Source organism: Diadema antillarum, unplaced genomic scaffold (assembly GCF_040938485.1).
Source record: "Diadema antillarum isolate AM-2024a unplaced genomic scaffold, OU_Dant_1.0 scf00000146, whole genome shotgun sequence".
NCBI lineage: Eukaryota > Metazoa > Echinodermata > Echinoidea > Diadematoida > Diadematidae > Diadema > Diadema antillarum.
Genome location: NW_027271035.1, coordinates 1877610 through 1905394, shown reverse-complemented (window position 1 = coordinate 1905394; position 27785 = coordinate 1877610). Strand labels below are relative to the sequence as shown.

Sequence of the window (27785 nt, the reverse complement as noted above, 5' to 3'; positions counted from 1 at the left end):
GAAAGGTGACTTGGCTGGCGTGTCATATTGTATTGCTGCATTCTGCGACTTACAATTTGTAGCTTTGTTTGTTAAATCACACACAAAAAGGCAAAGCTGCACACTGGTTACCAAAGGGTACTTTCTATTCTGGCAAGGTTGGTTGTTTGGACAGCACATTTCTAACACAATTAGACCAGGAAAGGGGGGGGGGGGGGGGTTAGGATTTTGCTAGACAGCATGTCCACATGCACAAATGTCATAATTGGTACTACTCTCTACATTGATGCACACTACGCATAAAATAATTTGCACGACTTACTACTAGTACAATGTACATACGATATCTCTGTGAACTGTGATACAAAGAAGCCTTCACTGATAACTTTAATTGTTTTTCATATTTCCATCTTTATATTACATGTATTAAAAATTACAATGATGATGATGATGATACTTCAGTATCCTGCCAGTGGCAAGTTTCACAGATATTTTGTGAGCTTTTGGAATACTCAGCAATCTTAGTGAAAGAAACTGGGATAATGCTACACATTCAAATTGTTCAATAACCATATCACACAAGGTACAACATACACTCTTGTGAATGAAATGTCCTTGGCAGTGCATCTAATTATATCACCTGAAAAAGTATCTAGTTTGTGACTAAAGATGCTCCAATTGTTGACTTTTATCAGGTCGGGGCCCCGTTGCTAGAAACTTTGCGTTTAAACGCAACTTGCAACTGATTGTCACTGGCCAATCAAAATCATTGTTGCATGCATGTCTTCTTAATAGGGCGGACCCTGAGCCAATCAGAATGGTTGTTTCAAAATTAGCAATTATTTGCAATTGATTGCAACTTTCTTGCAACGGGGCCCAGTTCTGTACCCATCTTTACACAGAGACTGGGACCCTTTTATTGGATTAAACAGCCTACACTTTGTATGTTAGAACCCACTCCTCATGCTCCGCTCAGGACTGTTAAGCTGAGTACCCATCTAAGTGGTATCCAATTACAATCAGTAATGCATTAAAACACTTAAACCCGTTGCAGAAGAGCTGATTTTGCTTTAACACATGTTTTCCCATAGACACCTGCCTCGGTATACTCAGGACTAGTCTTCCATGGGTGAAATCACTATATGTAGAACAAAGCACTAAATACCGGCACTATGAAAGGATGCTTCTGCACAAAGTACATGAGGTGTCACACAACAGTCGCCCATAAATAATTATCCACTGATTATGTTACTACATGTAGTACAAAATGTACAAAATTCCATCAAATTAAAATATGTCTTTCCAGTTTTATATCAAGGAGCTTCCAGTTTACATGAAGCAAAGTGACTTGTTTCACTTCAGTCCTGGAATCTACTAATGTATAGTGGGGCTTTCCCTGCTCAAACTATGGTGGGAGATCAAAAGGCTTTGCATGACTGCTGAATCTACAGGTCATGGCCGGCGGAACCGTGGGGGCCGTGGGGGCTCGGGCCCCCAAACTTTTTGTGCACCATACAAAGGAATACATATTGCAGGTGTCATCACTTTGGGCCCCCACACTTTTTTTTAAACCCGGAAGTACGTAAGTGGCACTAAATAGAAATAGAGAGAGATCTTGAATTCTTTTTTTTTTTTTGCTTGTTAGCTCATGAAACCCGGAAGTGGGCCCCCACACTTTTGAAAACGCTCCGCCGGCCCTGCAGGTACGCTAAAATAACTAACATCCCTCTAAATGTGGAAGGAAGCATATCCTCTCTTAGTTAAATGGAGATACAGGAGATCAACATCAAAATTGATAGATTGTGTCGTTTACATCACATTTCTGATTAAAGTAGAGATGCTATGAGTCAGAAATGATGACTTTGGAGGGAAAGGGGGTTCAAGATTTTAAACTATTGATCAAAATGATATTATTAATTATTTACAAACAAAAAGCAGAATTGTGAGACTATAACATTATCACCTCATCTATGTAGTTTGCATGGGTAGGCTATAACTCATGAATACAGTACTCTCCGCTTATTCGGGTAGTGTCGGGCAGTGCATTTCTTACCCGATTATGTGGAAACAACTGTATCACTGTGTCATGAAATTGTAAACGTAAAACTTTGAAGACTTCATATTTCTCTCATATTATCTAAGATTCTATGATATGTCAACTAATGTTTGTAAACACTGTTCTACTTTTATAAAGCCACCTTTTTTTTTTTTAAGGTGAAATTACTTTTCAATTTCCTATTGACCAGCAATATGCCCAATTTCTCACAATAATTCTTTACATTTTACATTCATATTACTCTAATGGCATAAAAAACTGTAAAGAATTTGCCATCCAAAGCACACTGTTATTGACAAAAGGCAACACTTCCAGCAAACTGGACAACCAATGAGAGAGTTATGACCATTTATTTGCTGTCACATAATCCATACTGACCTCACAACTACTTTCAGTCGGTCATCTCGATCATGCAACCACAGTGTCTCAGGTGTCCATGGAAAAGAAGAGTCTATTTTGAAGCATCATTTTCTATTGGAGCTGCCAATCTACTGCATGTGTGATCATATTTTGCAAGCAACTTGGCAACTATTAAATGTTTCTATGAAAGAGTGCTGTGTGCCTGCCACAGGAAAAAATAAAGAGAGGTGCTATCAGCCATGTGCACGACAAAGCAAGTACAGTCAAACCTGTCTATAGCGGCCACTCAAGGGAAACAACAAAAGTGGCCGCTATAGACAGGTGGCCACTACAGACAGGTCAGTGGCTATTTCAAATTTCAACACTTGCATTGTATAATAGCATAAAATACCACATGTTATTCTTAAAAACAGCAAGTTTGCATGAGCAGCTATGATATGGGACTTTGTATTATTATTTTTTTGATTAAAATTTACTTCATTTTAAATTTCTTTTAGCCTACTTCAGTTCTTTTGATTTTTAAAATAACACTATGAGCCTAAGGACCTGGTTCTTACCAATTTTGCATGAATGGGGTTCCATGAACGAGTTCGAGGGGATCGATAATGTGCGAAGCAGACGTTAACAACAAACAATACCCAGACAAGTATCCTACTGTCCTTATTCAAAGGGATTTCCATCACTAATTAGTCAGCATTTTGGTAAAATTCTAAGATGTTATAGGAGCTGTCTTTGCCTTTGTAGCATCTATTCAGGGTGGCATTACTGAAGCCTATTGTAGATCTAGTCAAATTAGTGGCAAGACAGCTTTTCACTGCAAAGAGCTGCATTTGTCAATCGAAGGTACATGTTATTGTGACTGAGCTAGGTAGGACTGGGTAGAATTCACGCAAATGAACATCAAAGACAACGCATTCATAGCTGATCTAATGGTTCAGCTACAATTTTGTGGTTGCTGTACACAGAATTCACCACGGGATACAAAATGAGTGGCCACTGGCCGCATTAGGCAGGTGACTGCTGTACAATGTATAAAGGGTGTGTAATACAGCAATTTCTTGTTGGGGATTTTTCAGTTACTGCTACAAGCAGGTGGCCATTATAGACAGGTGGCTGTTAAGACAGGTTTAACTGTACAAGCATCTATGCATCAGCTACAGAGAGGGCTGAAGTTTCTTGTGACACTAGGCGTGTCTTCATCAGCCCGAAGTTTCAAAATAGCGCGCTATCTTGCGGTTACCAAACTAGTCCGATGTCAAAATAGCGCGCTATCTGTGTAATGAAGACGCAAATAGCGTGCTATTTGATCGGGAAAATTTCCCCCAAAATCTTGGTCTAGTTCGTCAACTAGAGCGCTAATTCGTGAAATAGCGCGCTATTTTGGGTGCGTCTCCATCAGTCCAAAATTTTCTCGATCCCTCACCGCTTCTGGTTAGCCAGCTGGCAATGGAAAGCGCATGTACAAGCTAGTGATTGTGTATAGTACATTACACGCAAGGTGTATTCAAGGATCACATGTGTGTACTATAGGCCTACTGTTGTTGTCATCTTTAAAACAAGGGAGGTGATTTCTCTCACCTCCCTATTAAAACTCAGTGTCGTGCTGCATGCTAGCTGTTTTTTGTAAACTTCTTCTTCTGGTCCACTCTACCTTAGCTGAAGATTCTTGCAGATTGTGTGCATTTTGGATTTGTTTAAACATTGCAATTCGTTAATTTCATATAAGATGCCTCACTGGACAGAAGAAAGAGTAGCGTTATTAATATCCATTTGGAGAGAATTTGCTGTACTGCTCACCTCCCTGGTTGTAGAATCGTACATACGGTGATATAGGAGATTTTGAGCGGGGAAATTCACTTTCGAACCGCAAGCCAGGCAGAGTAATATTGCAAAGTGCGCATGCGTCAATTTTCGGACTAATTTCCCGAAGCAGGCTGTTCGAGCTGATGAAGACGCACATTCGCTGTATCGGGCTATTTTCTAAGACCGCAAAATGTCCCGCTAGTTTGAACTTCGGGCTGATGAAGACACGCCTTATGATACTTCCTCTCCTTGGGATAATTATGACTGTCATTTTCAAGGATCTGGACTTTAGTACTAGCCAACTCAAGGGTGTGAGGATATTTACTTCTGCAATACACTGCAGTCTTTTCTCGCAGAACACTGAAAAACTGAAAGTGCCATTTTCCACACATAACAAAGAAGGAATTGTAAATATCATGTCTGTTCATTATGCTGTACTTGCAGTATGCATGTATCACATAAGTTTACAGTCCATGACCTGCGAGGCACCACACCAATTCAAGCTTCTGAAAATGATTTTTCTATGCATTAAGAGGGATGGCAGCCTATAATCATGCATTAGTGAAAAAATATTTGGATGCAGAGAAAGTAAATAAAGAGTGTATCTTTGATATTTCAATAAATATCCAGACTACCCACACTATAGTTCAGTGTGATAGGACAGAAAGGTTGCTGTACTATTTATATCCCATTAAAGATGAATGTCTCACGGTATAAATTTAGCCAATCATTATACCATGGAGCTCCACGGTTATAATACATGAAACACTTACATTGTACCTTTTTACTTTTTTCTTGTGACCTTCTGGTAACATCTATTACTTTTAATTTTCTTCCAACTGGCTATCTTCTACTGTACATGTATGTGTAGTTACAGGTATACTGAGTACTTTGCTGAAACATGCCCATAATGACATGACATTATATTTTAAAATCTTTCCACCACAAAAGAATGGGGACAGTGAGCGCAGAAACACACTCTGCAATGCAGTTCAAAACATTAACAGCTGCGGCACACAAATATACCTACAGTGTACATACAAGCATGGTACACTACCACAAATTAACATCACATGCTAGGAAAAATCAATATCATAGTATACAGTATTTTGCAGAGTGTGTGTAAATGATATTTACTGCATGATAGGTACATTGTAGAATACTCGAGCTATGACAGATCATATTTGGCAAGCAGAGAATGTGACATGCTGTAGATATTTATAAGGGAACATTTTTTTTTCCCAGTTTATAAGTGACACTCTGATGGAACCTGCTTTTATTGAAATATTTTCAGATAAACAGCCAACATTACATTTCTGTCAATGGCAGAACCTGCAGTAGAACTTGAAGTGTTCAATCTGCTACAGCACAAGAAAGCAATAAAAAAAAATAAGAAATTCCAACAAGACGAGTCCACCCAGTAGAGAAAAACCAGATGATGCATAATACATGTACATACAGGTTGTACATGTACGTAAATGAACTGCCCATATTGAGGATACAAAGCTGCTTTTCTTTTTGCTGTTTTTTTTTCAACTTTATCACTAGTTGTACTGTGTACAATATGATCATACCAATAGTTAATGCACCACAGACAGGAATTTTCAACTAGCAAACTGGCACAAGTTTAAGAACACAATTTACCATTGAACATCTTTGAAAACACACCACAACTAAACATAAAGAAAGACACACGAACACAAACACAAACATGCACAAACATGCATAGACATGCATATTAATGGGGGTGAGTCACATGTTTGGGAAAGAAATTAAGAATATTAGCTTACTTTCATTTGTGGCTTCCCCCTCTGTGTGAAAGACAAAGGCAAAATGTGATCGTGAAATCTACGAGGCATGTTAGGAGCGTGCATGAATTTCTATTATCTGTTAATGTTTATTATGACATGAACCATTACCGTTTCCCACACAATTAGTGAATTAGGTAGCTCAATAGAGAAGAGAAAGAGAGGGAAATGAAAGGAAAGGACAATAAAGATATTAAATTAGTGATAAATTATGATCGGTGTAGCTGCCATTGCCATCAACCAATGCAATCATATGTGTATGAACGAAATTTAGTAGTATGACATTAAACAAAAAACAAAAAAAATGCCGTTCAGTATAACAACTTCCTCCCTGATGTACAATGTTTGCACATGCAAACATGAGCTTTGACATGCAAATTATAGAATTTCAGCATTGACATGGATGAAAAATTCAAATTTATATGCCATGAGATTCTTGTGACAATTAAAAATTGGGAAAAAATTTAAAATCCCTCTCATGATGTGTAGTCCCATCTATTAATATCAGTGTTGGCAAATCTATGCAAGAATGTCTGGTCTCTCTGTCATGACTCTGTTTATCAATCCTTCAAAACAACATTTGGACACAAAGGCAAATTAGCCCTTGTCCAGCTCAGTCTTCCATACCAACCACGGGTTTAGTCATAAAGTACAGACTGTATTTAATTGGGGTAATACAATGTAAGTTTCTGAATTTAGTTTATGAGCTAAATTCCTTGTACACCTATATCTCCTTTATTTTGATTCCCACAGTGAACAAATGATACTCTTTAATCACCCTTGTCTATATCTGCTAAATTTTGCTTTCATTTCATCTTTCTATATTGACCAGAGGAAAAAAAAAATCTCTTAACCTTGGAGATGTTATATTACCAGGAACTTTCAAATGTAGATTTGAATATTTCTCTAAGTACATAGTTAAATAACCAGAATAACCATATCAAAAGAGCTAAAAGTCAAGATCTGTTAAGATTAAGAAAATCTCCAGAGATACCCATTTACAGAGAAGTTCCAGTACGGTTAGTCTGATAAGAAATGGTAATATCTTTAATACAAGCACAACAGTGAATATATCATTGAAATTGGAAAAAAAAAAAAAAGATATGAAATTGTGATGTTTTGGTAATTTCTCCAGAACAGTTCTCATACAGTTGATGTGAAAATGCAAATGAGTGAGCTTCGACTCAGACATACAATGTACACTTGTAACTGTGTTTGAATGTAAAACCAGGAATTTCACAATTTTGAGCACAAACTATATGGCAAGTTGTTAGGGGATGACAGCATCTCTTCACTATTTGCATACTGGAACTATTTGCATACTGGTATTCGTACTGTTCAAGAACTTTTCCCTGAAAATTAGAGAAGCTTCAAAATTTCATAACTTATTCATTTTTCATCCGATCTTGATCAAATTTTTATTGTTGTGCTGAGAAAACTTTTTACTTCTTCCTTTCAGATTACCTTTGAACTGTACTGGAAAAAGGAAAAAGGCTGTAGATATTGTTGTTGCAGATTTACAGTGACAGTAATAACACTAATTGGTTAATTTTATAGTGCAGTTTAGTTTCAAAGTCTACATGTAGTTTTGGTACCACTCCCACTTACATTGCACATGTGGACGTCTTTTTTGGTTTAGAGATACAACCTGTGGGCTCTTGCCTGAGTACATTTTAACAATAACAGTAAGAATATGAGAGAAATCAAAATTCATATAATATAATGATTCATATTGAAAGTATAACCCAATAATGATAAATTTTGATAGTATAACCCGACGCTTATACAATGTACAATGTATAGAGTAAATACAGCAACCTACATGCATAGTTGCACCAATAAGATTTTTTTTTAATCACTGAACTCAACTAAAAGTAATTTATAATTCTGAATCTAGTATTCTCAAACCATATTGTTGATAGAATATTGTGACGCGTAGATTTGTTCAGAAATTCTGAATATCAAACATGCAATGCATCTTCATAGTACAGAATTCCTATATTTACTTCATCTGACCATGCAAAATTTATTTTCAAAAATGTAAATAATATCATCAAAATGTGTGGATTACATCCAATGTCACCTACTTCAATTTTGAAACACAGGTCCCAGAGTCTGTCTTGCCATGACTGATGTATCATAAAACACTGTGGCTTCTTTCTGAAAATTCTTCTTCATCAATATTCTTGAGCAACAAATATATGCAAACTCTCAAGAATTTAGAAATTAACAGATATTTCATGGAGCATTTTACCATTTCAACCAAGCTGATGAATAAAATGTTGACATAGCAACTGAATTTGGTCTGGAAGCATGCTATGACATGTTAAAACAACTAAATGGGACATGCAAAGTAATTCATTCTGAAGTGTCTGCAGCATCAAGCAAATTCTTTCCTGGTACCCTTAAAGCAAATTACAATATTTTTGATGGATAAACAATGGATACTAAAAAATGATATGTAATTCTACTCCAAAGCATTGGGGACAAAATAAGTCTCAAAACCCATTTTCCCTCAGACAGTATGATACAAACAATAATTTCGCATGCAGTATATTTGGCCAATAATATGAAAGGCAACAGAACTCACCTCTTGTGTTTGCTAGTCTACTTCCCACTGATGGGTTGGCGTGAACATTGACTGACGGTGAGGGCGCTGTTCCCTTCTGTGGGCTATTCAGGTCTACTCCTGTGAAGCTGTTGTTCCCCTGTCCGACACCAAGCGACGCACCACCCCCTCCAGTTACCGTGGACCCTGGCAGAGGGTTCATGATTCCCCCCGTCCCCTCCCTGATCATGTTGTGAAGGTCCTGCTCAAAAGTATCGTCCAAGTCTTCGGCAGCATAACCTGTTCCGTTTTCACGGTTCATTGTTCTTCTTCGGTTATTAAAAATTTGTGAGCAAAGTAGCACTAGCAGGGAGCTCCCTTGTATTTGCTGCGAAGCAATATGTTGTCCTTTCCCTGTCTAAAAGTGTACCTCACAGCTCTTTGTGCATGCACAGTGTCATGTGGGTCAGTCTGCTGCAGTACTGCAAGAGTAAACACACGCAAATTATTATTGCAGTATTTCTGTCCACAGTTACAGTACCACTTTTGTGTACAATTCATCATTAAGCAGCATATGATACTGATGGATGGATCATGGACCCATGCTCACTCTTTGCTGGATCTATCATTATCGATTCATCTTCTCATCCAAGAAACACTGTCTACCTCTAGTCTACATTTGTACATCATTATTCTGCTGATATTTTAGACTTTAATCGTTGCAATCCTTAAAGGACAAGTTCACATTCATATACATGTGGATTGAGTGAATGCAGCAATATCAGTAGAACACAGTAAAAGTTTGAGGAGAATTGGACAATCTGTTCGAAACAAAGTTATGAATTTTTTAAAGTGCAGTCACTGCTGGATAAGAAGGCTAAGTACTATAGTGTATAATGTCACATGCATCTAGAACGATATAAGAAAAATATGAGAATTCCACAAAATTTCATTTTTTTTAAAGCACACATTCCCTTAACTCATTTGATACAGGTACTGACATATGTTAAGGATATTATTCCCCTTACCTTTTGAAAGAGGCAAGTCAAGTGCTCTTTTTTTATGCAAGAAAAGTGAAAATATGTTGACTTTTCTTTATATTTTCTTTATAGTACTGTTCTATTTACTTCTACATATGACATATGTAGTACTCTTAATATCCAGCGATGGCAGAATTGCAACTTCAAAAATTCACAAATTCAAACATTCATTGATATGTTCTACTAAAATTGCTGCATTCTCTCAATCCTTATGTATATGAAGGTGAACTTGCCCTGATACAGGACAGAGTCTTGGTAATTTGTTCATCTTATCTAAAAGGTATGGCAGAACGAGTAGTAGAAGACTACACTGTATTTACGTGTATGAGTCTTAATTTAATCCATTCTGTTTAACAATCATACTGGACATGTCACTGTATTGTAACTGTTTGCTAGTAGTAGTACTTTATATACATATGGATGACTTGACAAATTGAGTCAAAACTACTAACTGTGAGTGTTAGGGCTGGTCACTGATGATATAAATATATTTGATCAACTAGAAGTAGAATGCAGCAGAAATTACAAAAACTACACATTGACCAGGAAATGTGCAGGTAGCACTAACACGCAGCCACTCTTCCACGCTCAATTTTAAGTGATTGTCATGCCAAGCTTGAGTCTTGAGAATCAAACACAACAAAAACATGCTCTGTCTGTCTTGGTGTGGTATGTGGAATGCTCTGGCAATGACATTGACAGTAGATTACCTACGCTACACATAGAAAATATGAATCTTCCAGTCCACTCCAGCAGCTGCAGCATGCCTGTAATTTCAATGACAATGTGTTAACTTTACTGACTATAAATTGCTGTCAAAAAGGCAGAATCCTTCTTACACTGGAGTTGGTCTACATTCAAAATTAGGCAACGAGTATTGAATGTTAGGGGAATATATGACGGATTCTCTGACTATAGCTAGACCAATGCCATGCCAGCAGTAATACTGTCTGAAGCAAAGCCCGAAGGGGCAACTCCCACTTCGAGATACCGAAAGGGCTACCGAGCTTCGAGCCGAGGACATCAATAACTTTCATCAGTTTCATCACTGAATAGCTCAGCTGGCGTCCGCGGCGTGAACACATTCGGCTCCGCTGGATCATCTGGATAAACCAGTCCAGGCAGTGGGGAATGAAAGAAGTTATGTGTTCCCTCATTTTCAGTAGCCTACTTTCCCTTTGAAAATATGAAATGAATAAGAAGGGATGTTTATGACAGAAGCTGCATAATGTATTTGACCAAAGCATAGAAAAGAAGTGTGTAATTTTACCTGATTATGAAGATCCCACACTACGCCTACACGGGAATTCTCGTCCAGCCACGTACACGTAGAAATTATAGTCTTTACGTCTCCGTTTGCAATGTGTACAGTAATTTCGCTGAGATGGATCTCTCGCATTGCCATTGTAGAGGTGCATATTATGCCCGCTGATGAGCACAAGATGCGATAGTTACCAGTCTCAATGCAACTTGCACAGTAGCTAGCCTTTATCGGGTCACCATCTATTTTGATAAACAGCGTGATATCACAAGCATGTCATTGCTGCATTTAGTAAATTGTGTACTGTGGTATTTTGGAGGGGAAAAAAAGTGATCACTGAGAATCTTATCGGTCCATTTGTAGGTGATATCATAGATTCTGTAAATTGTTTTACCCTTGTGAAAACCGAAAACTATATTATATAGAATGTTTTTCGTTTCTAAAAAGGCCAACGTTTCTCGAAAGGATTAGAAATGGATTTTGATCTTATCCATCTTTTTAGTCTGGTTTAAATACCAGCCAATATAGATTACTTATAAAAACCACGCATAAATTCGGTATACTTTACACCTAGAAGTTCTTCATTTACATTCGTACAATTTTTTGTTTTGTACATTGATTAATATTATCCGTTTTCTTTAGTCACAGCACTCGCAAGATAAGCTCACATAATTCGCTCTCTCTAATATAGAGGACCAAGATTGGTGAGAGAAAAATTCGGTATATTAATTATCGTGGGATCGACCATATATATATATGAATATATGTATATATATATATATATATATATATATATATATATATATATATATATATAAAGAACTTACCTGACAAACTTCCAAGCATTTGAGAATTTTTTTTCTTGGCAACATTAATGTTTTAATGTATATTTTATAGGCCTACATGATATACACGTATAGCTCCAGTTCGTATGATCATAAATGAAGTTTTAAAAAAATGGTTTGCTACAGATGTTATCACCATATCTCTTCATTGCTGGTTCATATATTAAGTTGATGTGGTTAATTGTTTAAAAAACAAACCAATTTAAACTCCTGCTTCGTGAGGAATTTTATTTTCAGGCCCTGTTGGGGCACATAGAGGAATACTGAATACGCAATCTGACACTTAGAGCGTTAACAAATATTTTTTTCTCTAATGTTTTCATTTCAGTGTGACCATCTCATCTGCAGTTTACATTAATATTGGTTGATTAATTCTATTTCCAACATATGCGAATATCACACGCGCGCGTATAGGTATGGATGTGTGTGTGTGTGTGTGTGTGTATTTGTTTGTGTGCGTGTGTGTGTATGTGTGTGTGTGTTTATGGATTTGTTTGCGTTTTGAAATGTATTTGCATTGTTTTTCTTCATGTTACACCCATAGAATGGGTTGATTCATGACTAATTTGAATGAAATCAAGAAGGAAAAACAAAAAAGTGTTTAGGACTACTGTATGACCATAGCGTATCCGGGCAATTACCCCCAGAGGGCAATTACCCCCCCCCCCCCCCCCCCCCCCCCGGCTAAATACTGGTTAGTGGTAAGGTAAGAGTTAAGATTAGGGTTAGGGTTAGGTTTGGAGTTTGGGTTAGGCATAGGATTAGGTGCAGGATTAGGATTAGGATTAGGGCCAGGGGAACGGTCCGGGGTAATTGCCCAGGGGGCAATTGCCCTAGACCCTGACCATGGACCTACTAACGAATGGACTTCCAACGAAGCCCACCACTTTGAAGACTATATACGAGATCCGCCGCCATCTGACTATGCGCATCTCAAAATGAGTACATACAGGTGTCTCAAAAATTATGATTGCATAATCTTGCATCGTCACTGACAAAAGAATTGTTTTCCCTCTTTCCGGTCTTAATTGGCTGATGCACCTATATTCAGACTGAAAGGTCTTTGAATAATGTTGCAGCAAACCTCAGAACATGACTGATCTCGTTTTATTGGATTGGAAATTACCGATTCGCTCGCTAGCGCTCTCACAGTATAGTGACCTTGCCTAAAGATACACATATCCTCTTCCCTTACTATCTGTTTTTACTCTGGAAAAATGTGCGGAAAAGGTAGAAAATGAGATAACAAATCATGATCAATTAGCTAGCTATCTCTTCGAAAGTACCTGCATTCCGCTAATGAAAATGTCTGAGCGGTGATATACCAATATACCACAACTGCACATGCATTTTCCTTTTAAGACAGTTGCTATATTATTCTGCGCATATAATTTAGATTGTTCAAAGCTGCGTTGTGTTTTGACCCAGCTTGTTGGCGGCGGAGTTCATACGATCAAAGTAGGGAAGAATGTTAAAAATGCTGTTGTGACGCTGTTGACATAGACAGAGGCATGCATTAAGCAAATGATGAATGATTATGTGTAGTAATAGGTCTATGGTATGACATACAAGACGTGCTATGAGCTTGCATATTTTTGTCATAGAATGAGGAAAGAGATTTGGTGAAATTTTATTGCGACATGGATATCCGGTCTGCATTCTTAAGTGGGGACAAGTGAGGGAACGATTTAACCACTTATAATCTAATTTGCATTAATGCATAATAGCGGCTACATGTTAATGCACAACTGGCCTTGAAAGTTTCTGAAGTCGTCATTACATCCGGTTTTGATGAGACCTCGCCCTTCCTTTTGTTTGATTTCATTTTGCTTTCATCAATGTCTAAAAGTTAACTTGACCATGCAAATACACATGGAATTATTTATATCGGTATGAAAATGCAATGCGCTCTCAACGACACAACGAATAAACCAATAATAGGGCCTGAGTCATTTTAAATGTATTGATAAAAGTAGGACAAAACTAGTCTTTTCAATGAAACCACATTCGTAATCTATATCACAAGAAATGCTTTGGAAGATATCATCAAGATCATCACATTTTGCTTTCTTTTGTGGCGGGACACGCACGAATATATATCTTGGGGTGGGGAAATGGTTTATGTTCAATATTATTTTGAGTGGAACGCGCAAATGAGGTATGATATAGCGAAGCGAACGAGCACGGAGGACGCGGGAGGGGCCAGGTGTCCCACCTCCCATATAAGGAGGAGCATTTGCATTTTTATAGAAATGACATTCAAAGACCTGGGCACCGTTTCATGAAAGTTGTCAGCCCTGACAAATTGTCAGTCACTGACAATTACCATAGTATATTAAACAGTCAGTGACAAGAGTGTGTCAACCGGCAATCAAAACCAAGGATTTTACTGAAATTGTCAGAGAATGAAAACTTGTCAGCGCTGACTAAATTGATGAAACACCTCCTGGTGCACACTGTCTTTTTGCCAGAATATTTGAAAATTCTTAAATCTGAAAGTAAGGAATGACTAAATAATATCACATATTTTTCTCCATGTGCCAGTGTCTTCACTGTGACATGGAGATTGACAGAAGGGGGGGGGGGATTATAATGAAAGATTTTGAATTTTTAGAACTGAAATTCAACGATCTGGAGCATACTGCATGTTCCGTGCGTGTGTACTCACTGTGTATTCTATGGGAGAACATTGCGTTCACCACAAACGTCACAAACTATCGGACAACGAGATTCGAGAAATGTGATTAACAAACGCAGAAATAAAAGACAATAAAAACAATCGTTTAATTGTCGAGTGACGTTTTCAATATCTGATCAAATCATTTGAAAATCTTGTATCCGAATCTAAAGAAATGGGGCCTTGAAAACATAGTTACAATTAGTTATTCCGAAGTTTCGTATTAATACCGAAGGTTCATTAATCCGAAAATGAAATAAGATACCTTAATCCGAAAAAGAAAAACGGTTCGTTAGTCGCGCACCGTCTTATACATTTTCGGATTAACGATCGAACCTTCGGAATGAACCTTATTTTATTTTTCGGATTAACAAACCTTCGGAACAACAAACTTTATTAATTTTCGTTCTTGGATTAACGAATCTTCGGAATAACAAAACTCATTTTCATTTTTGGAATTACGAATCTTCAGAACAACGAACTTTCGGAATAACGCACTGAAAAGATCCCGCTTCATTTATTCATCGCAAAGAGCAGGATGTTTAACTTGGTGAAGTGGCTATAGTGGTCCCGCCTTACATCCAACTGGACCCCATATAAGACCAGCTATTGCAGCTGAATGTGGGCTATCCAGCCATTTTTCAGTTGGAAAATGAAACAGACAAACAAACAAACAAACAAACAAACGCCAAAAAACATGATGTTCGAATTATAATCAAACCTTTCCTCGTTATGAGATTAGTAACGACTGAACGTTTGTAGGTATGTATTTTGTATGATTTGTAAATAATATTATGTTTGATGTTTGATAGGCTCACATAGTGCCTATGTTTTTCTTTTTGTGAAATATTTTCAATCATTGTATTTGCCATTGTGTGTATACACCTAGTCCTTTCAAATAAAGCACATGTTCTGTCATGAAAATTGTCTATTCTCTTACAGTAATATATGCATTTTTTGTTGTTATACATTTACGTGTTTTTTTCTTTGAATCTGCATTGACAACAAACATGTGTTATTGGAAATAGAATTTCATTTGAATTGAATTGAAAGGAGGGAGAGTAGCAGGGGATAAACCAAGCCTGATCAATGAACAGGCCCTGTCCCGCACCACTGTTCTGGAAAAGTAAGTAAAGTAAAACAAAGTAAGTATGTAATTTTTCTTCTTTTTTATAAGAAAAAAAAAAACGCGAAATACTATACTGAGTACTGCTAGTACTTGCCGATACTTAGTGCGTAAAAAAAAAAAAACATATAAACGCCCTCTATCAGCTTATAAGTTGTGGAATCACCTCTTACGTCCACTACTGTGATTGGTTGAATGTGGTACCATCTGCTTTGTGGAGGTCTTTTCGAAACATAACTATCACGCTCGTTCACACACGCACGCACCAGCCTACCCGACCCAGTTCCGGAAAAGCACATCACACACACTCAACCAAACACGTACGTCCCTTGGAAGATCGTACACACAAGCACGACAGCTGACACACGACGAAGATACACACCCGGGTACATACGGTACGTTTGGACGTAAATGGTAACTATTTCATCGTACTGACGACGACGGCCTGGCGGGGATTCAGACAAGATCCGAGACGCGCTATAATCTAACGCTCCAGTCAATTTCACAGTCTTACAGGAACTCGATCAAGTTAGTAAACAAAGGGAACTTGAATACTTGAATTCCTCTCCTTTCAACTGCCCATCAGCCAGCTTCTTCTCCATCAGACGCAATTGATCAATCATGTCATTTTCGAAGTCCAGAGTGCAACGCTTCAATGAGAAGACAGGTGAGAAGAATGCATGCAGAATAAAGCCAAAGGCTAAAGCAGATAGATCTAACGTTACAGTAGTGATCGAAGTCATGGCTTTAATTTTAGGGCCATAACCTTAAAGGGATGGTACAGTGTTGGTGGAGATGCAAGATACCAAGAAAACATTTATGATATAGTTCTAGAGCACACCATTTTAAGAGGAAATCAAAGTTTATTTGATGAAAATTGGGTTTGGAATGACTGAAACATCCAAAAAAGAGGACAAAAAGTAATCAAGTATGGCCACTGACACTGTGCTGTGTGTGTGTGTGTGTGGATCCCACACTTTATTACTCACATGAGAATTGCTCTTTTTTGGATAGACTATCTCAGCCATTTCAAAACCAATTTTCATCAAATGTTGAATTCCTCATAGAATTACATGCTCTTTCATATTTCATAAGAAGTTTCTCGACATTATCTCACCAAAAAATGTTAGAAACCTGAAATTAGGTCTCAACCAAAACTATTTGGTAATCATGTAGAAATGCACACCATGCACACCTACCATTTCCTTCCTTAATTTGTCAATGAAAACTTCTTGTTGCTATCAGAAATGTCAAGATGGACCATATCTGACGGTTTCATGAAATTTCATAGTCAATTACAGAAGAAAAGTAGCTAATTTTTACTCGACAGTACGCCGATCGACGGCTGTGTCAGCGTAGCATGATGGATGATCGATTATGTGGAAGAGCGATATAACGATGATGATCGATCGTTGTAGTCTGTAATACAGCCGCTTGTTTGGTGTTTAACCACAATAATTACGTCGGCTCGACAGTAAAATGTGGAAAAAAGAAAGTGATCTTGATGCGTCTGTTTTTTATCGTTTTAGTTAATTTTCTCCTGCGTGTGACTGTATATCTGTCAACATTTTTTGCTGACTAAATGATGGACGGATAATATGTGACCAGTGTACAAAACAGTAAAAGATATATGAAAAATGGGAATTTAATATCCATCATGAATATTGCACAATAAAATGGATTTTACTACAAAACAAAAGCAAATACTGGGGTTGCAGTTTTTGTATACATAATCAAAAAAATGAAATGGAAAAATAAATACTATCATAAAAACAATTTCTTTCTACTATAAGTTGAACTTATCAATCAAAAACATATTACCATTTCCATCTCAAAATTCTGTTTCGTTGTAGGTAAAATGAGCACTTTATGAGAAGTCCTCAATATTAATACATGATTGTATAAAATACACTTTTTGTAATAATATTCTCATCAATTTATTAAATTAGGCCTACAAATTATGAAGATTACTAGAAACAAATCCCCTTTGAATTCCTTCTCATCTTCTTTTCTCTCTTTCTCTCTCCCTCCTAATAGCCCAACCTTTTTCTTCCACTTTTCCTTCAACCTAATTCTATTCCCTTCAAAACTATTCAAATTAGATAATTTAATTTAAAATTATTATCAACTTTTGTCATGATAAAATCAATACTTGCCACAATCTTTAAAGAAAGGATCGATGTCTTAATCCTGGTATGAATAAATCATATCAATAATTTGAATAGTGGTAATCATGATAGTGGCAATGAAAACAAAGAACTATCACAATAGCTCACTTGAGCCTTCGACTCACCTCCCTGCTTCGACTCAGGTGAGCTAACAATAATAATTAAAAAAACACGAAAAAGAAAGTAGGGGCTACACGTATTGCACGAGTCAAGTTCGATATTGTTAGTAAGCGGCTAATTAGAGACTACCAGAATCGATTATAATTGTTGACATCGTTCTCTGCGAAATCGGTGCACTAGTTACGTCGGAGACTATGTTCGCGACCGAGTACATTTCAACTCCGATTTCTCATATTTTTCTTACCTTTTCGGCTTTCTAATTCCATGAAAACTCTCTGATATGGTTCAATTTAGCATCTCTAATAGCTGCACAAAATTTTATTGACAAACGGCGAAGCGAACGGTAGGTGTGCATTTGTACATGATTACCAACTATTTGATCCCTTTAACCCTGGTTGGCGGGGGGGGGGGGTGCTATGATAAACAAGGAGTTTCTGCCTAATGTTAGAAAAAAAACTATTGTAACTGTTAGATCTAACGTTAGATTCTATTTTAAAATCTATAGATTCTAAAGTCAATAGAATTAGGAAGTGTAACTGTTCAGACTAAGGTAGAACACTGGGTCATAACAGTTAAAGTCTTGCTCTTGGGCTTAAAAAATGTGAGGAAGAAAGTTCTAACCATTTGAGACTATAGTCTGATACAGTCTTACACTGTACGTTAGATAATTACTCATCGACCACCTACGCACAATGTGTAAATAAAACAAAAGATCTAAAGAAGTACGCACAGGACGGGGCGCACTACGCTGGAATATGCGAACATAATTACAAACCAAGAGAAATGAGGGGAACCTGAGGAAACTGGAGGAAAAAGAATTGAAGAAAATCCCCACAAAGACGTTTAGTTTCTAACATCTTACACATGATTGATGTATTGTACAGTCAACACGTCTTTGCCTAGCCCGACCAAACGCCGTGCTAGCGCACAGCGTCTGACGGTGTGTGATACACATGGACCTACTGTAAAAGTGGATATTTTCGCGCGACTAATTTTTCGCGCTCGGCTGGGAAGGAAGAGTTTCGCGTGTTTTTAACTCCGCGGAATCACGACATCACGCACAGGAACATATGGCAAACAAAAATATTTGCGTGCTTTTATTTTCACGGTAGTTTCTGGTTGCGCGAAATGCGCGAAAATTTCAGCACCGCGAACATTTCCACTTTTACAGTATCTACTAAACCCCATGCACATATAAACCCCTCGAACACGGCCACACAACAACAAAACTGTTGAAACTTTCTACATTCTTATCACAAATTTTACGAATCACTCACGTGAATTGAGATGCTTGGACTATGAGCATCGTATTTCAGTCCATAGTGAGCCCTCACGCAACATACACTGAGCAAAAAGTCCAATCTTATCCCGGAATGCTGTGATCATCGCTGGGCCATTCAAAATAAATCTTTCCCAGCTTTGAACGATGCAAATTGTGCTGCTAGAGTTTGTACGTCCGCGCGGTCGACAGCGCCCCCTTTGCAGAGTGCTGCGCCGACATTTCGAATCATTTTCTACGATTTCTGTGGTGTACAGGATTAAAAAAGGTGTCATTTTTGGTAAGTTGTGAAATATGTGTCAATATCAATAGCTGAAAACGGTAGCTAAATAGATGAAGTTTTCATCTTATGTAGTCATGGTAACAAATATGGTGCAGTAAATTCAAAATAGAGTCGGCGCCCCAGAATTATAAGATTACGTAGTGTCCACACGGTACAGCGACAGGGCTGTGTATAGTTAGTCTTTGCCATTCACTTGACTACTTTCCTACTTCAGTACATGCTTTGTGGTTTTATCAATGGAGAACAGGGGGTCGATCGATTAAAATGATGAGCTTTCATTTGTCGCAAAAAACTCCGCGCATACGATACAAGTAAAAAAATCTGAGCCCGTGATCTGAATCTGGTATTTTCTGCCATAGTGCAAGGAAATCAAGGTGACAGAAGACTGAGGAATATTTTCTCGGATACAAGGCATTTTAAAGCGGTCAATGAGTCTAACAGTTTAGATTCTAGTAGCTTTCTAACTGCGACCAGCCCCAACGCGAATATAACTGTGTACAAGGAGCGCCCTGGGGTTAGTAGCTGTCCAACCATGATTCCACAAAAATTGATACAGGTTCTACAAGTCTATTGAACCTTCCTAGTTCACCTTGAGTAGCGGACCCAGTTTGCGGCAGGTTTTTAAACGGCCTTTTCAAGGGTATTTTGTAGTATTCTGGTAAAATGTGCAACATAAATTAATTATTTTATTTTTTTATTGAAAGAGGTACCAAAGGCCTCTTGACACTGCATCACAATTTTGTATGGTGGACAATTACCCTAGTCGTATATTAATCAATTTTATGCAGAAAATTTGCAGCCACCAAGAGGACCCAGTTTGCGGCAGGGGGTCCAGTTTGCAGCACCCCACACAAAAATGTCCCCTGATTTTTTCAAACATTGAAATTTTGCAAAAACCAAATATTTTTTGATGGTCCAACTAGTTTTCAGCTTGTTAGAACACTATTTGGATTCATTATCTCAATCATTCACGATTTCATAGTATTTCAAGATTGCGTGCATTTCATCAATTTCCACCCATTTTAACATGTAAAATAGTGCTATAATGTGTAAATCCCACAGGGGTGCTGCAAACGGGACCCATCCCTGACATTTTGGTCTCTGTTGCAATCCTCAAAACTGATAAAGGAAATGAATTTAAGAATATTTAGCACAGTCACAGGAGGAATCCTTACCATTCCAGGCCTCTTGATATTAAGATTTTGTATTTACAAACGTGGGATGATAGTATTGCCTAGCAACAGAACAAAATCTTAACGTTTTGTTAAGAAAGTCATACTTTTTTAAAAACAGTGTGACACAGACGGTTTAAATTAGAATTATGAAGGCCATCATCTGAATTATTTCATAATTTTGGTATTAAAAGAAAGCTCTTCAGTTGCTCTTCAAATAAAACAATTTAGAAAAAAATATTAAAACCCTTCTTCTTTTGAAGTTATGGTTAGTTATTCCTAGGGGTGCCGCAAACTGAACCCCTGCAGCAAATCGATGCCCTGACTCAATGTGCTAATTAAATTGACCACCCCGTGGATACACATCAGTCATCACATTGAACTCTCCAGGCTCGTGACTGGATCAATGCCCTCTACTACAACAAAATCTTTGACTATTTAAAGGGCGTCATCATAGGTAATAAATTCAAATTTTCTGTTCCCCCAAATGCAGTTTGCCAAAGCACAAACATTACTGCAAGTCATTTTTACAGTCTAACAAGTTACTATTAGAGGTGTTCTAGACCGATAAATCTGCCTCTAGTTCAGGGACCTCTTGCTAACTGTAATATGGTAAGTACATACGGTCAGCCTACCATCTACATCTGTGAGCACACAGTTAATAACAAGAGGCCCCGAACTACTAGAGGTACCGTGTTTAACGGTTTAATGCTAATATCCTACCAGATCCAGATCCAGATCCAGATCCAATGATCCATCAATTGCGCCATGATTTCTGTTTTATTGTGATCGTGCCCATTTGAGTTATAAGTGATGATTTAGATAACAATTAACATTGATGGCAATTTCTTACCAGATTATCCCCTTTATATCTTGCAGCATCTCGACTATTTATCATTTTGATCTAGCATTTAATATCTTATGTTTTTAGGTTGCGCACCTGCTGTGGGGAGTTACAACATTAATTCAGAGAGGAAGGTTAATGTGGCTGCTATGGTTGAGAAGACTGAGAGATTCAAGGATGTCAAAGGTGAGAGGTCACAGAACTCAGAAATTCCAGAAATCAAACAAATGAAACGAGTCAGTTGTACAAACTGTAATGTAACAGCAGTAGTGATCACTTTTGACATAATTCAGTAATGTCCTGTTGGCACAGTTGTTATTGTTCTCATTATATGTGGTGATGCATCACGGATGACACTTTGCAATTACACATCAATACAATCTATAAACCTTTCCAAGTTTTAATTACAATGCTCATTTCTAATATGTTTTGATTTACTGTTCCTGCAAAGAAGAGAACACAACAATGTTATTCTGTTATGGAAAAAGAGGTTAACACAATGATACATAACATTAGATTTGTAGTATCTTCAGAGTCCAAATCAATGTGATAATACCGCAAAACAAAAACAACAACAACAGTGGGTAAGTTTCAAAGTTTGTATCATGGAGGAAATCTTACTCATCCAACTTTACTGATGAATGATTAACTATTGAACTATATTGAAGCAAATTTTTATTTTAATTTCATTAGTTTTCATCAATTCACACTCCTTTGACATACTCAAAAATTGCAGATACCTGTGCCAGCTCAGCAGACTCCACCCTGTCGCAAAGCTCATCTATGGGTGAACTTCGGACTCCGAGCAAGGTGAACATGTCCATGGTGAGTGTAAAATATTTACCTCATACAGTATGTGAAAAATGGATTCCTTGAAGTGCTACCGCAGCAAATTCCTTACTCTGCAATTACACATGTATTTTACTTGATTCTCATAGCAGCTCCATTCATAGATGCCTATAAGCACACACTATATATACATGTATACAAGCAGCTTCCTTGTGCTAACAATTACATATCTATGGAATTTGTGTCTGTCTGCCCTCACAGGAAATGTACTCTAAGGTCTGAACCTTCTAAATGTTTTGAAGAGATATGACTGAATTTATTTACAGATTTTGCATTATATGATGACCGAGACAAAGTCTTGAATGAATGCTGTGGTCATTGAGGGTCAAAGAACTTGACGAAAAATCATGGTTTAATTTCAGTAATCTCTCACTGCTTTGTGGTGGAATCAACAAAGCTGTCTAGACTTTACAGGCATGATATTCTGTAGATTTTTTTTTTTTCTCAAGTCTATACACTTTTGCTTTTTCCATGTATCAAAATCACCTGAAAATTTTGATTTCTGATTTTTTTTTCAACAAACTTCAATATCATCAATGACTCTAGTGCATCATGCAGTAGATGATACAAGCATATCGCATGCAACGATACCTTCATGTCAAAAGTGTCTTTTTCTTTTGTTCTTTGCCCTTAAGATTACTTCAGAGGGGTTTTTATTTCTTTGTGACTTACTAAAAAGATGTGTGCTTTGTAATGGCCACTTATCATGTCTATCTCATCTCATCCATAATATCATGATATATTTTGTTCTCTTTCATTTGGTTTCACAAGCAAAAATTGTCATTCTTGCTGAAACTTAAAATGATTTTCAGTGTAAAATTCCCTCATGTATCCTTGAGCACCCACAAAAATAGATGAAATTCGGTCATTACAGAAGTAAACTTGTGACTTATGTATAATTTTGGGTAATTTTTTTTTCCAGGTTCCTGGGTCCGAGAGGCGGAAGAGGATAGGGAGCAACAAGATGCCATCCCAGGCAGAAAATGGGAAAATCAAGGAACTTGAAACAAAGGTAAATGTTTGTTTATTATATCGAGGGTGGGTTGTGATACAAAGATAGGTGAATATGGGTGTGTGAAGCCCTGTATGCATCATGTTTAAGGTCATGAAGAGCTGGTGTCCCTTGTGTAGGACTACCTGATATAGATGAGTTGATCATGAGCAACAATGAGCTTACAACTGCAATAGTGAGTAGTTTTTTTGTTTGTTTGTTTGTTTTGTTTTGTTTTTTTTTTAAATACAAGATGCCACTGTCAAATGACCAGGATGCTACTTTGAAGTTCTCATGGACTGCTACATACAATGTAACATGATCACCTGATATCCAGCGAGTTAAAACCCCCTTCATTTTGTCTGTTTTGTCTTTAATTCTTACTTCCATGCTGCCTCTATTTCCTTTACCCATGTCATTAAAAATAACTTGCAGTAAGCTTCTGATGGATTACTCCCCTTTTACAAATACTTGCCCCTGTTTGCAAAGCACAGCGAGAGATCCCAGGCATTACTAGGCTTGTGATAGCTGACAGTAATCATGTAATGACATTATTGACTCCTAGGACACCTAGCACAATAAACTAATTCACATCACCTTGTCATTTGGTAAGGTTGGATTATTACATCTGATATCATAGCAAAATAGATTTAAAAACATTAAAGGAAAAATAAAAATGTCAGAGATAAATAATGGGGAAAGCATCTACTGTATTTGAAAAGACTTGGTTTGTTTTGTTGATTTTGTTCTATACATGACAGACAAGTGTGCTGGGTGTGAGGGTATACAGTCAGTGAGATACCACTGGTATTTCTCTTTGGATGATTCGTTTGTGCGTGTTGCCTCAATGTCTCAATTTCTGCTTCTCAGATCAAGCACCTGCAACAGCAGGAGGCTGAGATGGGGCGCAACCTGGTCCAGGCCCGGGACAAGCTGGGCAAGGTGGAGGCAAAGCTCCAGGCAGCCATCAAGGAAAAGAGCCAGCTCAAGGCCCAGCTGGCCAAGTCCGAGAAGCAGGTCCTGGAACTCTCCCGCTCCAAGGATGTCCTGCGAAACAAGGTAAGGGGGTAGACTGGGGCTATCAGTTTCCTTGATCTACCTATCTTGTACATGTATGCAGGGATGTGAGAGTTCAGAGTTTAATCTGATTCCAGATTTTATTTTATTTTTTACTCTACCAAAAGCCCACTTTTCAGACTTTCTGGCAATTCAAATACATCAAAATTTTCACAGTTTTTTTTTTTCTCCACATCCATATTTTTCAGGGTTTTTTTCTCCAAGTTATACTCACACAACCCTGTAGGCCTTCATGTCTTGCAATAATCGTGATGTAAAATCTTTTTGAGGCAGACTTTGATGCTGCAGTTTCCAGAGTTAGTTACAGTTACAGTTACAGTTTCCAGAGTTACCTTGTACATGACTAACAATTATTTTGATGTGATATCTGCTTGCAGACATTGGTGCCATACAGTACACTTTCAAATGTCATGTCACATATTACCAGCACTACTTTTTTATGTACAATCTTACAGAAGAATCTTGAAGGCTCCAATATGAAATTTGCCTAAAACCATAAACTCATTCTCATGATTGACAAAATATTCTGTAATGGTTTTCCTGACTTTCTAAATAGAAAATATTTACTCTATCCACAGAGCACTATTTAGTCAAAGGGGTGTGTAAAGAACCTTGTCATCAGGGGAGTTGATGCCAGTATGCCAGTATGAAAGATTTGTTTTCTTTTCAAATGACTGAGGATTTATCTTCAGTACATACTCATTACTTCTATTCATGCTGTTTGAGTCTGCACTATTCTTGTCCCTTGCATATATTACAGTAGAAGAATGTGAGAAGTACAGAATGTAAAGTGTAAGACTTGCAACTGGGCAACACTTTTTGCTCATCAGCACATTATCTTGTTTCAAATGTCTTTCGTGTATGTAGCGTCATGTATTTCTCTTTTAAATTATTTCCCTTCAGATTGAAACCCTGGAGAATACTCAAGCCAGACACAACAGTACCTCAGATGAGATAGAAACGGTTAAGCAGCAGCTGCGGAAGAGAGATGAGGTTAGTTGCAAATCATTTCTGCAAAAATTTCTCACTGGTGATATTAATTCAAAGTTAATGTAGCCAATATCCATTGGAGATAACATCTCATATTGTACAAACATATTGATTATCAGCCAATTTTTAACACTTGATATGAGACATTTCTGGATATTGTCACAGATACTATAGAGTAACAAATAGATAAGTTCAAAGTTAATGTTGCATATATCCATTAGAGATAGCATTTCATATTGCACAAACAATGATTCATTTCTAATTTCAAAACTAAAGAGCTTGTTAATTTTCAGATGAGTGCCTCTGACCATGATGTGAAATGTCATCAATGAACTGAAGCTTGCTCTCCCTGAAAAAGAATGTCAGCATCTATAAGGGCAACTACATCTGTGTCCTTGTCAACACAAGCTATTGCTTGCACTTTACAAGTAATATGGGTAAATTATACAAAGCCTACAACAGTTTTTTTTTTTTTTTTTGTGACACTGGCATTTTGCTTCAATTTACAATTTTGCTTTGATGTTTTTGCATTGTGGTTTCCTGTTGTTTATTATGTCTATAAAACAATTTTTTCCCCTCACCACAGGAATTTGATAGGATCCAATCTGAGCTGACCCGTAAGGTCCAGTCCCTGCAGGCAGACCTCACCGCAGCACACACCACCATCCAGGCACTCAAGGAAAGCAAACAAGCTCTTGGTAAGAGTCAATTAAAAAAAGAAATGTAGTAACATTAACCGTTTAAATTTTGGTAACTCATCATTACCATATATAACATTTAAACTACATCAGGCAAACTCACTGCACTGACACAAATGCATTTTCCTTCTTTTTGTCATTTATATGTTTTTGTAAGGTACAGTTTTGCTTGGCTAAGACATGATCAACCTAATGATACATTTTCAAACTGACCTCCTACAGTGTTTTGTCACAGAAACCTGCTTCTTAATTCATCATTGTAGATTGAATTTATGCATATAAATGTTTAAGAAGTTGTCACACTGATGATACTGTATAAACTATATTTTCAGTAAAAACTTCTTTCCTCATAGGATGTCGGTTTCATGTACATGCAAAAAAAAACAAACAAACCAAGTTTGTCATTATTGTAAGGTTTCCTAGGAATACATTTCCTGTTTCCCCTTTCAAGCGTTTATTTTCTCCATTTTTGTAGATTCTATTTCTTGCTTCTTGCTTGTCATTTCTTATTTGTGTTTATCAACCACCTTCATTCTGTTTGCTATTATTTGCTCACTTTCCTCTTTGTTTTATTCTTCTCCCCTCTTCTCTTTTTTTTTTTCATTACATTTTGGTTCACAATCATTTATTGACATAGGAAAAAAAGATTTAAGCCATGCTGCTCAAGGAGATCCATGTTACAATATTACATAATCCAGAATAAAACAGTTTCAACTGCAAGAGACTATAAAGGAATTTATGAAATAGATGCATAATCAGAAGAAATGTGACTCTGAATTCATCAAAAAACAAAAGCAATCATAGTTGCAAATGACTTTTTGCCACGTCTTGATGCTGGCAGCACCCTTTATCAATAGACATGTAGTCATATGCAATGTCATTTCTGAAACAACATTTTTTTGGTCATGCTTACACCCGAATGTCTGAAATATCTGGTGATTTTAAACAAACTGTACCACTCAAGTCATACACATATCACAGAATCAGATTGTAAATAAAGAATAATCTTGAATTTAGCACACATTTCAGTGTCTGAACTCTTGTCATTTTGAAATCTGCATTCACAACCACTGATAAAAATCGGGTTGCCATGTCGAGGTTACAAAAATGAATTTTCAACAACATCCTCACTTCAACAATAATATTCTAGACTAGGCACTCTCTTGTCACACATGGCTATAGAAAGGATGTTATATGTTGCATACAGGGTTATGACTTCAGTGATATACAAGTATCCTATGACTAATACAAGGTCAAATTCTACCCCTACACATTTTTCTTCTTCAGCAAATGAGCTAGGTATCCGTGTCTATTTCCTCATAAAGTATCATGCCACTGATTAATCAAAGTTATGATGTATGCTCCAGCAGTCAATAGAAATTGATATTTGCATGTTAAAACAAAATAATGGCTTCAGTGTTTTAAATTTTGGCATTCTTGGATTGTAAATTTAACAGCAATAACACACTGCAATGCTGTCACAAAGATAATGTTTTTATGGATTAATACAATACAGTTATCATGGCATAAAACTAATGGCAATGAAAGGTGAGCTATAATATGACATGAAAATACATTTTTTTGCTTAACAGAAGCATGCATGCTTTCAATATAGTTTCAACATTTGATCATTGGTAAAGAGTTGGTTGTAATCAAGCCAATTGAATCTTTCAGCCATATCGCGATTAGTTTTATTTTAGTTTTGATTTTAGAATGACATGTTTATTTACAGTAAAGCATACTACCAGCTATCATCCATGTACTACTGCACCGTTTACTCCTTGTCTCTTACTCTCTTCTTTCTTGTATTG

The 27785-nt window shown here is 37.1% G+C and overlaps 2 protein-coding genes across 3 annotated transcripts in view; one reads left to right on the top strand and one right to left on the bottom strand.

Moving 5' to 3' along the window:
- The window catches only part of LOC139721665 (arfaptin-2-like), a 30976-nt gene extending 21943 nt beyond the window's left edge, over nucleotides 1–9033 (bottom strand). The window contains exons 1-2 of one of the 2 annotated variants that reach the window (XM_071632995.1): nucleotides 8597–9033; nucleotides 5989–6009 (exon numbers count right to left, since the gene is read on the bottom strand). In XM_071632995.1, the coding sequence (XP_071489096.1) occupies nucleotides 5989–6009; nucleotides 8597–8876 (301 nt within the window). In that variant the 5' untranslated portion in view covers nucleotides 8877–9033. The remainder of the gene's footprint in view (nucleotides 1–5988; nucleotides 6010–8596) is intronic. The other variant, XM_071632996.1, reaches the window with a different exon arrangement.
- A 6942-nt stretch (nucleotides 9034–15975) lies between these two features.
- Nucleotides 15976–27785, top strand: part of LOC139721631 (uncharacterized) — a 32470-nt gene continuing 20660 nt past the window's right edge. The window contains exons 1-7 of the mRNA XM_071632962.1: nucleotides 15976–16170; nucleotides 21457–21555; nucleotides 22106–22194; nucleotides 23141–23230; nucleotides 24080–24268; nucleotides 25190–25279; nucleotides 25863–25974. Of these exons, the coding sequence (XP_071489063.1) occupies nucleotides 16125–16170; nucleotides 21457–21555; nucleotides 22106–22194; nucleotides 23141–23230; nucleotides 24080–24268; nucleotides 25190–25279; nucleotides 25863–25974 (715 nt within the window). The 5' untranslated portion in view covers nucleotides 15976–16124. The remainder of the gene's footprint in view (nucleotides 16171–21456; nucleotides 21556–22105; nucleotides 22195–23140; nucleotides 23231–24079; nucleotides 24269–25189; nucleotides 25280–25862; nucleotides 25975–27785) is intronic.